Source organism: Dendrobates tinctorius, unplaced genomic scaffold, assembly GCF_039654945.1.
Source record: "Dendrobates tinctorius isolate UK_male_01 unplaced genomic scaffold, ASM3965494v1 ptg000250l, whole genome shotgun sequence".
NCBI lineage: Eukaryota > Metazoa > Chordata > Amphibia > Anura > Dendrobatidae > Dendrobates > Dendrobates tinctorius.
The window spans coordinates 3,930,056-3,942,116 of NW_027361917.1; the positions used below are offsets into that span (position 1 = coordinate 3,930,056).

Below are 12,061 nucleotides of genomic sequence, written 5' to 3' on the forward strand. Positions count from 1 at the left end.
TGTAATTGACTATGCCATGAAATGGATTTTATGCACAAGTAGATTATTGTTTTTGTTAATCTATCGGCCATTCCTGAGGCTGGACGGTTAGCCGGTTGGTCCAGAAGCAGTTTAGCTAGTTTCCCCTGTCACTCTGCTGTGTGGATGGGAACACCTGAAGGCATGCAGCTAGCTTTTCAAGTGCTAAATTAATAATTCAAATAGCATGTGTCTTCTCTTGCAGTAGTGTTTTACTAAATCAGCACCCCTCTGTATCGGAGCTGGCTCTGGTCAGTTAGGGCTGCTCTGCAGATATTAGAAAAGGGGAACAGATGGTGCAAATCTGGTGTCAGCCCTGACCGGTTTCTCCCTGGAGGACCTAAGTGAGCTTATCAAAGTGCTGGAGTGGAGGCAGAGGCTGCGTTCTGTCTAATATAGAGAGCTGCGCAATCTGCCCTGCTGAGCTCTTCAGGATAGGAGGCAGTTGTGATTGGGCCGATCGATATTCAGGCTTTATATACGGTCTCTTTTCTTTTTTTTTTTTGCACCCTTCCCCCTCTCTTTCTCGTCCTCTTCTAATGTTGGATGCTGATTAGATGCATGTCTGTCACTTTTCTGTAACAACTGGCAGAACTGTATACTAAGTATTTGCTTCATAGCTTTGAACAAGGCTGTAGCGTTTGTGATTTTTTTTGGCTGCTTGTACATTCTACATTTCCTCTTTATTATTAATGCTACTCTATTATCTCTTGATGGATGCAGGAAAACAGATTTCCCATTCATCCTGGCAGTGTCGAGAGCAGTTTGTGACCCCTGTCAAATGTCACTAATCGCTGCAGTGCCCATCTCTTGTCTTTCTTCACACAAAAAAAAATTAAGAAATCATACTTATGGCTTGTTTTCTTCCAATTTCTGGCATTTGTGGTTGTTTTATGGCCGTTTTGTTTTTAATAATTCAGAAAATACTACTGCTAATATAACAGGATTGAAGATCACATTGTGACTTTTATTTGGTACAAGCCAATTATTCCATCCTAGGTTTCGGCTTTAGCACTTATTTATATGACTTTTCTATTTTATCGCTCTAGAACAGACTTGGGCAAAGTGCGGACCGCGGGCCACATCCGACCCTCTGTCTGTCCAGTCTGTCACTCGGACCAAGACAGCCACGGCTGGAAAACAGTGGCCCATGGGCCGCACCGTGCCCTCCCTTCCACGTCCGCCCTCTCGTTCTCTCTGCAGGTGTCTTGTAGTCTGGAGGCAGCTTCCTCTGCAATCTCCTTCTGATCACTGAAAGAACTGCTGTCATCTCCTGCCCCCCACTGATTGATCTGATTAATGCAGGAGGATGATACCTGTACATTTCTAATGCTGCATGGATGCAGCAGGTCCTGTCTAGCTATAAGACCCTTCAGGTTATGTGATCTTCACATGCCTAGAAGGAACTTCAGAATGTGGTGGTATATACACATGTAATGTGTGTGTGCGCTCATGTAGCTGAGCTGTGTAAACATAGTGGCTTGCGAAAGTATTCACCACCCTTGTTCTGTTAACATTTGGTTTTCTTTTTATTGTGAAGCTATAACAAATAGGACAAAATAACTGAAAACTTCAGTGCGCATGACTATTCATCCCCCCCCAAGTCAGTACTATGTAGAGCCTCCTTTTGCATAAATTACAGATGCAAGTCATTTTGGATAAGTCTTTATGCGCTTTCCACATCTTGCCACTGGGATTTTTGCCCATTCCTCAAGGAAAAAACTGCTCCAGCTCCTTCAAGTTAGATGGTTTCCTCTGGTGAACAGCAATCTTGAAGTCTGACAACAGATTGTCAATTGGATTAAGGTCTGGGCTTTGACTAGGCAACTTCAGAACATTTACACATTTCCCCTTAACCCATTTGAGTGTTGCTTTAGCAGTATGCTATGGGTTATTGTCTTGTTGAAAGGTTAATCTCCGTCAGTCTCAAATCGCTGACAGACTGAAGCAGATTTTGCTCAAGAATTTCGCACCATCCATCTTCCCCTCGACTTGGACTATTTTCACTGTCCCCACAACACGATGCTGCCACAACCATTTTTCACTGTGGGGATGGTGTTTTTGGAGTGATGAGCTGTGTTGGTTTGGCTCCAGACATTTACCTTGGTGGCCAAAAAGTTCAATTTTGGTCTCATCCGACCACATCATCTTCCTCAATACATTTGGGGAGTCTCCCACATTTCTTTTGGCAAGCTCAAAAGGAGCCTTACAACTTTTGTGTGTAAGTAAGGGCTTTTTTTCTGCTTTCTCTTCCATAAAGCGGTCATATGGACAGATACCCCAGTCTCTGCCTGGGAATTCTGCAGTTCCTTCAGGGTTACCTTTGGTCTCTGTGCTGCCTCTCTGATTAAAGCCCTCCTTTCCCAGGCTGACCATTTCGGTGGGTGGCCCTCTCTTGGCAGGTTTGTTGTGGTACCATGTTCTTTTCATTTGATGATAATTGATTTGATGGTGCTCCGGGAGATCTTCAGAGATTGGGCTTTTTTTTTTATACCCAAACCCTGACTTGTACTTCTCAACAACTTTGTCCATGACTTGTTTGAAGATCTCCTTGGTCTTCATACTGGTGTTTGGTTAGTGGTGCTTCTTGCTTAATTGTGTTGCGGCCTTTGTGGCCTTTTAGAAAAGGTAAAGTGCATATACTGACAGATCATGTGACCCTTAGATTGCACACAGGGGGACTTAATTTCACTAATTATGTAACTCGTGAAGGTAATTGCTTGCAACAGACATTTTTAGGGATTTCGTAGCAAAAGGAGTGAGTACATATGCACATGCCAAATTGTAGTTATTTGATCCATTAATTTAATTTATGCCTACATTTCTCTAGTTACCTTCCACGACAGCCATATCGGAGGATGTCTCCCCGCCCTAATGGGGGACAGGAAATGCACAAGAGGTTAAATAACCCTCCCCTTCCTGCTATATCCAGTGTTTTTCATGTCCCCTATGGGGCATGAAGAGGTCCTGATAGTGCTGCCATGGCCGGCGACCGGAGGCACTACAACATCAGATACCTGTAACGCCGGGCAGTCAACGGTCGGGGGCTTTGCTCTCCTCCGTAGGAAGGCTGCTCCCGTCTCCACTTTGGTGGTACTTGGGACCCTTGCCCGCCCCTCCTGCTCCCCCTCAACGGGGTAAAGCGGGACGGTACTGTGAGGCCAGGGTCCTCCTGGAGCTCCCCGACGTCGTCCTCCCCATGCGGCATGCGATCTGGGCGCAGCTCCCGGACTGCGGGCGCGGTCCGGGGGGCCCAGCCACCGGCCCTTCTGGGCTGAGCGTGGCTGCTCTCGTCAGAGGATGGAGCACCACCGAGTGTGCAGGGGAAGCTGCTGAGCAGCTGGGGAATTCAGCTGTGGGGAGAGGTGATTGAAATGACCCTCACCCGTGGACTGAGGGGAGGAGGAGCACACAACACGCTGAATGGACCTCGGTTATTCTAATCCTGGTCTGGGTGCGTCCAGGTAAGGCCATTATCTGTACAGTGACTGTGGCAGACTGACCATGGATGGCGACAATCCCTTACTGCTGGCTACTGCGGGCACAGCGTCGCCCTCCTACTGTTAGTAGCGGGGTGGGTCCCCGCTTTTCTGTCCAGAGTAGTCTCGGAGGTGGCTTAGTATGCCTTCTCTCTCTCTTGTAGGGAGACAAGGCCTCTGACCCTAAAAAGAATAAACCAGGTGTGGTTCCAGGCCTCCCCCTTCGTATAGGGGTAGCTTTGTCAGCCTTGCACAGACGATGTATTACGTACAGCCCTCCCTACTGGACAGTATAAAAACTCTCATCGGACAAGAAGTCCAATCTTCTATGACGACATTTTCCCAGCCACAGCCCCCTCCTGCTAGGAGGAAATCTGTACCTGTGTAATCTGACTCTAGTGAATTTGATACCTCTAACTCAGAGGATGCTTGGGAAAATGAGGGTTCCACTTCCACCCTCAGATCTGGGAATACTATCTCTCTTCCGCAGGTGCCTCCGGCCATTCTAGGCTGAGCGTGACTACATCCGTCACGGCCGCTAAGCAACTTGAGGCTGGGCCGGGACGGGAATGAGAGACCAGATTAGTTAGTACGGGAGGAGGAAGTGGAATTCTCTATATAAGATGAGATGTTTGGAGGGGCTGAAGCCTTCACGGCTGGTAATGGGCGCCTTCCGAGAGAGACTTGGTGTCACCTCAGAATTGAGGAATCGATTTTCCCTTGGACGGCGATGGCTCCTTATGGGAAGTCCCTAAAGTGTATGTGCAGGAGAGCTGCTCTTCCATTTAAGGGCAACTCTCAATGGCAAGCTTGCTCAGGAAATCCTGGGACGCCTCCACAACCCTGCTTAAGGCCAGTATAGCCTCTACGTGTGTAGCCGGGTCCCAGTCTGCTGGTGGCGTACGCTGGAGGATCACCTCACTCAGGGGACCTCCAGGGAAGAAACCCTTGACTCTCTTTCCCTATTACAAAAGCGACAGGGTTCCTAGTGGATGCTTCTGTTAAGTCCATCCGGGTAGCAGCAAAATCTGCGGTGTCAACCGTTCCTTTTAGGTTCGGCACGTGGCGGCTGCTAAGCAGCTTTGTGCCTGGGCCGGGGCCCAAATGGGAGATCAGCCTGCAATCGCAGGTCACAAGTCATGCATTTACCTCTCCAGCTCAACCAGGAGAACTCTATGGCTGAAAGCTGGGGGAGGAGACTTTGTCAAACGTCTATATGTTTCCCTTTCAGGGAAATTATTATGTGGCCCAGCTCTGGATGATATCCTAGAGAAAGCAACTGATAAAAAGAAGTCTCTTCGGGAACCTAGGAAACGATTTTTTTTTTGTCTCCCTCCCCGTGACCAGTCTTCCCAGAATTCACGGTTCTCCGGTCAGGGGCCGACCCTTGAATTCCATAGTGTTGCAATCCATAACCTCAAACCAATGGGTTATTTGCACCTTTCACGATGGACTGAGATTGAGGTTCGAAAGTCCTCCCCCTCAATGCCTAAGAGTGACGTCCTTGCAGGCGTACCTCCAAAAATCCTTGCTGTCAGATATAAAGACACCTCCGCAAGGCGATCCCCCCCCCAGTTCCACGCTGTGCGTGACTGCTCATGTGGGAGAGTGGGAGACCAGCAGGCAAATCGACAGGAGATAGGCAGAGGCCGCTACTCTCGCCTCTTCATAATTGTAAAACCCTCAGGAAACCAGGGTTATAATAAACTTAAAACCCTTGAACCAAGTGGTAAAGTACAGATGATTCAGGATGGAGTTGGTTAAGTCAGCAATCCCCCTCATAGGACACATTGGGTGTTGGCCGCAATAGACCTGAGGGACGCTTAATATCATGTCCCGATTCATCCAGACCACAGGGAATTCCTCAGGTTTGCTGTTTTCCAGGGTCCCTGGGTCAACCACTACCAGTTCAATGTCCTGCTGTTGGGGATGTCATCTGCCCTTCCAGTGTTTACCAAGATAATTGCAGAGGCAATGATCTTCATTTGCCAGCAGGGGATTTGCATTGTCCCATACCTAGACGACCTTCTAATAAGGGCTCCATCCATGTCTCGCCTGAACCAGGACAGGAAAGTCCCTGAAGATTTTACAGTCCTTGGGTTGGATCCCCAACCTGGAGAAATCAGACCACCTTCCTTCGTCAGGGAAGAAGTTCTTAGGGATACTCCTGGACTCAGGAAGGCAAACATCTTTCTTACCCAGGGAACGACAACTCGACCTTGTTCAGAAGTCCTCCTGGTTCGGAGACTAGAGAGCACCAACCCTGAGACTCAATGTCCATCCTAGGTTCGCTTACAGCGTGCGTCCAAACTGTTTCCTGGGCTCAAGCCCATACTAGGTTCCTTCGGTCCTATGTACTCCGGTGTTCGAAGAAGTATCGGAATACTCTGACCAAGAGAACCCCTCTTCCTGGTCATGTGAAGGCATCTCTCCTATGGTGGCTGGACTACCAGAACCTCCAGCGGGGCGTCAGCTGGGATCAGCTCTGCCTGGAAATTGTCACCACAGACGCCAGTCAGAGAGTCTGGGGTGCTATAGTGGAGAAATCACACTTCCAGGGGGTATGACCCCCAGACGTCAGAGCCTGCTCCTCAAATGTGAGAACTGAAAACTGTGGAGGAAGCGTTGAAAGCAGCATCAACCCTTGTCCAAATCATCATGTATGTGTCTGCCCAGACAATGCGATTACAGTGTCCTACATCCGACACCAAGGATGCACGAAATTCTTCAACCAAAAAATTGGTAGCTGCAAGGAATTTTTCTTGGGCAGAGAAACGTCTGTTGTCCATATCAGCAGGCAAATTCCTCAGCAGGAAGGATGTTCATTCTGGGGAATGGAGCCTAGACCAAACAGTATTTTTGCCTCTGGTGTCAAGGTGGGGAAATCCCGATGTGGACCCTTTTTGCCAGCGGTCAAAACACGAAAGTGGAAACTTTTTTTCCCTCAGTCCCACCGACTGAGCGTGAGGATTAGATGCCTTCTCCCATCCGTGGCAGTTCAATCTGGCTTACACATTCCCTCCGATTCCCACGGAAGCGAGAACACTGCAGAAGATACGGGCAGAACAAGTCGCTACAATCCGAGTGGCTCCCTTGTGGCCAGGGAAAAGCTGGTACGGAGCCCTACGGAACATGGCTCAGGAAGGCTCAATACTTCTGCCCCTAGAGGGCCAGTCTCCTTTACTAAGACCCTCTACTGCACCCAGACCCGCACAGAATGAACCTTGTGGCCTGGCTACTGAAGCCGGAATTCTAATGGCTTAAGGCTTTTCCGAGGAAGTGATCCAAACGCTACAGGGCCACCGGCCATTCTAGGCTGAGCATGACTAACGCCATGACGGCTTAGTTCTAGGGCTTACTCCTAGTACACTAAAGGTACAGGTATCAGCTCTTAGTTCATTTTACAATCAAGATCTGGCAAGCCATCGCTGGATCAAGCGTTTCATAACCTCAGCAACTAGAATCCGTCCCCGACTCCGTCGTCAGTTTCTCCATGGGACTTGAACCTAGTTCTCAAAGACTTGAGCAGGGAACCGTTGAGCCACTGTCTTCCACGGCTCTGGAAAACTTAACACTAAAAACTGTGTTTTGGTAGCAATTACTACCGCAAGGCGCATAGGAGAATTACGGGCCCTTTCAATACAGGAGCCAGACTTGACCATCACGGAAGATAGCATCTTCCGAAGGTTAAATCCCTCCTTTATGCCTAAAGTAGTCTCAAACTTTCATAGGTTCCAGGACATTGTATTACCTTCCTTGTGTACAAACCCCTCCAACACGAAAGAAGCCTTTCACACCCTCGATGTCTGTAGAGTAGTTCTCTTCTACCTCCAGCAGACAGAGTTGGAGGATTGACCAGATTATATTTATTCAAATTTCCGGTCTGGATAAAGGCAAAAGGCGGCAAAAATTACAATCACGAATTGGATCAGGCAACCTATCAGCCTTACCTATTCGTCACAGAACGTTCCTCCTACATCTCTGAAAGCCCACACTACTCGTTCAGTATCAACATCATGGGCAGGAAGAGGGAACGCATCTTCTGAGCAGATATGCAGAGCTGCCATCTGGTCGTCTGTACATACATTCACCAGACACTATACACTAAATTTCAACAGGGATTAAACGTTTGGCAGATATGTTCTGCAGGCTGTTGTCCCTCCCTAAGAAATTAGTTGTTGGTATTTCTCCGAAATGGTTGTCATGGAAGGTGACTGGAGAAAATAGAATTAGTCTTACCGGTAATTCGGTTTCTAGGAACCTTCCACGACAGCACTAATTTCCCTCCCTATCTGATACTCTTATTGGATGATTCCTACACCTTGGTGGTAACTATACATGCTAGTATGTCCAGAAGAAAAAACACTGAATATAGCAGAAAGGGGAGGGTTATTTAACCTCTTGTGCATTTCCTGTCCCCCATTAGGGCGGGGAGACATCCTCAGATATGGCTGTCGTGGAAGGTTCCTAGAAACCGAATTACCGGTAAGACTAATTCTATTTTCTCCAGTGACCTTCCACGACAATCATTTCAGAGAAATACCAACAACTAATTTTTCTCACTTCACCAACTTAGACTATTTAGTGCTGATACATCGCCCACAAATCGGATTACAAGAATAATTAAACATGGGTTTCAGTTATTAAAAAAATATGAAGCTCCTCTATTACTTCAGTCATTTATATAATACACAATTAACCACCTTAGGCTAGTCAATCAATATTAGGTTGTGGATGGGGTCCAACTTATGGCACGTCCACCACTCAGCTGTTGTAGCACTGCATCCGCTCCACACTGCTCCGTACAGCACAGCGCTGCTCTTTTAGAAGTGGAGTGCTCTTGTTACTGCAGCTCCAGTCTTAGTCACTTGGAGAGGATGAAGCTATAACACCAATCACAGCTGCTACTGAAAGTACTAAGCTGTGCCTGGTAAACTGTAAAGGGTCCCTTTTAATAAACTGCTAATCTGTGGGGGTGCCAAGAGTCGACTCCACACCAATGTGATGCTGGATGCCGATCCTGATGATGGACCATCAATTTTGAAGAACTGACCTACCCTTTAATGGTATTTGGATATTATTTGTCTGTGTTCTTTTCTGTTATAATTAATCCTATAGTACAATGTATACTCTTGAGAGGATTCAGTTAAACCATGTGTCCTCCTCTGATGTTCTGACACCCAATTTGTAAGGAGTCTGATAGATGTGTAAGTTCCAACAAGATGGCTGTATTTTGGCATTCTTAGTGCTGTTTTTCAGGAACCTCCAGAGGTCTTGTTGCCATAACATGGATGTTAGATGGCTGCCATAGAGTAGCATTTTAAGCTTTGTCATGGATGGAACTTATAGACTTGGTCACTGATGGTTTTGCCCAATTACAAATCAGAGTCACGTATCTTTAGAGAGAAAGAGTAGAAAACCACCTAAGTGACACATTCTTAGGTGCCTTGGCAGGTGCAGCTCTCGGTGCTCATGAATATTCATTAGGAAATGCACAAGTCCATTTTATATGTAGACCATAGCCCACACAGTGCAGAGTATCTGTGGCCTTTTGGTGTCCAATGACAAGTAATCTGTTTGATAGAGACCTACACTAATGATTTGACACTTATGATACAACTTTTAGAGTTGAGTGAATATGTTCAGAATCAGTCACTGAATCTGCCATATTCGTGCTATATTGGTACTCTATTTGTGCCGAATTTATGTTTGATGATCTGTTCCGAACATATTCATTCATTTCTACTCCCATTGACTCCAATGACATTCGGATGTGTTCGGCTAATATTGCAAAAACAATATTTGCCGATGATCGCAATCAAAACCGAATTTTGAAAAATTCACTCCATTCTAATAACTTTCTTTCTCCCCATATAAAGATGCCTTGTAGATGTGTGATGTTGTGTATTACTGGTAGAGCACCTTTGTGTGTGTGTGTAACTATACATGGCAAATACTATGTGTGATGCTGCAGGAATGCACACATTGGTATTATGACAGCTTTCTTTTGTAGACAATTAAAAATGTTTTTGTCTCAAAATCCTGTGTTTTATTTTATAGGTGCCATTTTTCGGTCCCCTTTTTGATGGCGCAATTGTGACAGAGAAGCTCTTGCCAACTCTAGTGTGTGCAACCTGTATCAATGCCAGCCGAGCTGTCAAGTCTCTTATCCCTCTCTACCAGAGCTTGTATCCTTTTTATGTTGGGCATGTGTCACACAGAAGGCCTCCTTTGGACTCAGTAAGTGCTTTAATTTCATATTTTGACAGCACACGGGTAGCTGCCACATGGAGATTGACATTTTACATAAATTGAAAGAACAATTGCGTCACCTTTTGAAGAAAAAAAATCAAAGCACAACCATCATACTTACTGAGGTTTCAATGTCAACAGTACGCCCACCAGTTGACATGATCCATATTGAGTCTTACTAGTGGCATTCAGAGAATATGAATGGATGGTGACGTGGTTGTGTGGCCTTACCATTGAGGGATTTCTTTAATGAAGACAGAAGGACATGTCATTATTAAGCTACAGTGACGTTCTTGATTCTGGAAAACATTTAAGAGAAAATATATACTTTATTTATTAGTAACTAACTACGATTAGTTATAACAAATTATAATGAATGTGTGTGTATATGTGTGTGTGTATATATATATATATATATATATATATATATATATATATATATATATATATATATATATAATATGAGTGTAGAGGCCCGCCCACTCCGCATAGCCACTTTCACTATAATATCCCACATCATCCCGTCAGCCAGAGCCACCGGACTGCTACCCCTAATATCCCACATCATCCTGTCAGCCTGGGGTCAGGACCAGAGCGCTGAGTGAAATGGCCCTGACTTCAATACCAATGATCCCTTTAATAGAAGCCTGGGGTGAGAATCAGAGCGATGAGGGATTTACCCTAACTTCCATACTGGAAATCCCTTTAAGAGAGGCCTGGGGTCAGTACCAAAGCGCAGAATGGATTTGCAGTTCTAGTTTCCAAAATGGGGTCACTTGTGGGGGGTTTCTACTGTTTAGGCACATCAGGGGCTCTGCAAACGCAACATGACGCCCGCAGAACATTCCATCAAAGTCTGCATTCCAAAATGGCGCTCCATCCCTTCTGAGCTTTCCCATGCGCCCAAACAGTGACCCCCCCCCCCACATATTGGGTATCGGCGTACTCAGGACAAATTGCACAACAACTTTTGTGGTCCAATTTCTCCTGTTAGCCTTGTGAAAATAAAAAAATAGCTGGCTAAAAAATGATTTTTGAGGAAAGAAAATGATTTTTTATTTTCACTGCTCTGCGTTATAAACTTCTGTGAAGCACTTGGGGGTTCGAAGTGTTCACCACACATCTAACTAAGTTCCTTCGGGGGTCTAGTTTCCAAAATGGGGTCATTTGTGGGGGAGCTCCAATGTTTAGGCACACAGGGGCTCTCCAAACGTGACATGGTGTCCGCTAACGATTGGAGCTAATTTTCCATTCAAAAAAGTCAAATGGCGCTCCTTCCCTTCCGGGCCCTGCCTTGCACCCAAACAGTGGTTTATGACCACATATGAGGTATCCGTGTACTCAGGAGAAATTGCCCAACAAAGTTTACGATCCATTTTATCCTGTTGCCCTTGTGAAAATGAAAAAACTGAGGCTAAAAGAAATTTTTTATTTTAAAAAAAAAACTTTTTTTTTTTTCCGGATCAATTTGTGAAGCACCTGGGGGTTCAAATTGCTCACTATGCATCTAGATAAGTTCCTTGGAGGGTCTAGTTTCCAAAATGGGGTCACTTGTGGGGAAGCTCCAATGCTTGGGCACACAGGGACTCACCAAACGCGACATGGCAACCGCTAAATATTTCAGTATATTTTCCATTCAAAAAGTCAAATGGCGCTCATTCCCTTCTGAGCCCTGCCGTGCGCCCAAACAGTGGTTTATAACCACATATGAGGTATCGTTGTACTCAGGAGAAATTGCCCAACAAAGTTTAGGATCCATTGTATCCTGTTACCCATGTGAAAATGAAAAAACTGATGCTAAAAGAAAATTTTTGTTGGAAAAATTAAAATGTCCATTTTCTCCCTCACCCATGACAGCACCACGGAGAGAGGGGGTCCGCCCATCAAGGACAGGAACCTACAGACAAAAGAGCGGCACCTCTCCTCCGCCCCCCAGTTGGGTTCCTGTCCTTGACGGGTGAACCACGGCAGCAGGAGCTCAGCGCTTACCGGAAGGTGAAGATCCGGGACCGTCCCGTCCGCGGTCAGACAGCGGGGAGGCCCCTGTCGCGGCGGGGTCGGTTGCTGAAGCCGCCACCGCTGCAGCTGAGGGGCTGTCCAGGGTGAGCGGGCGGGGAGGACCGGGCCGCCGCTCCGGGAGGAGTAGGGGCCGGGGGACGCCGGTATAGGGGCAGCGCCGGGTACAGAGGTGTACCAAGATGGCGCTGCCCCGGAAGTAGAAGGAGGAACTTCCGGGTCCCCGCGGTCGGCACATGCGCAGTGCGCACTCCCCGGGGGAAGCAGCGGTGCAGGCCGGGAAGACAGGTGACGCC

The 12,061-nt window shown here is 46.7% G+C and overlaps 1 protein-coding gene across 4 annotated transcripts in view; it reads left to right on the forward strand.

Moving 5' to 3' along the window:
- RALGAPA2 (Ral GTPase activating protein catalytic subunit alpha 2) overlaps nucleotides 1-12,061 on the forward strand; it is a 412,397-nt gene that overhangs the window by 296,076 nt on the left and 104,260 nt on the right. For all 4 annotated transcript variants that reach the window (XM_073557418.1, XM_073557416.1, XM_073557417.1 and 1 more), the window contains one exon: nucleotides 9,558-9,685. In XM_073557418.1, coding sequence (XP_073413519.1) covers nucleotides 9,558-9,685 — 128 coding nt within the window. The remainder of the gene's footprint in view (nucleotides 1-9,557; nucleotides 9,686-12,061) is intronic.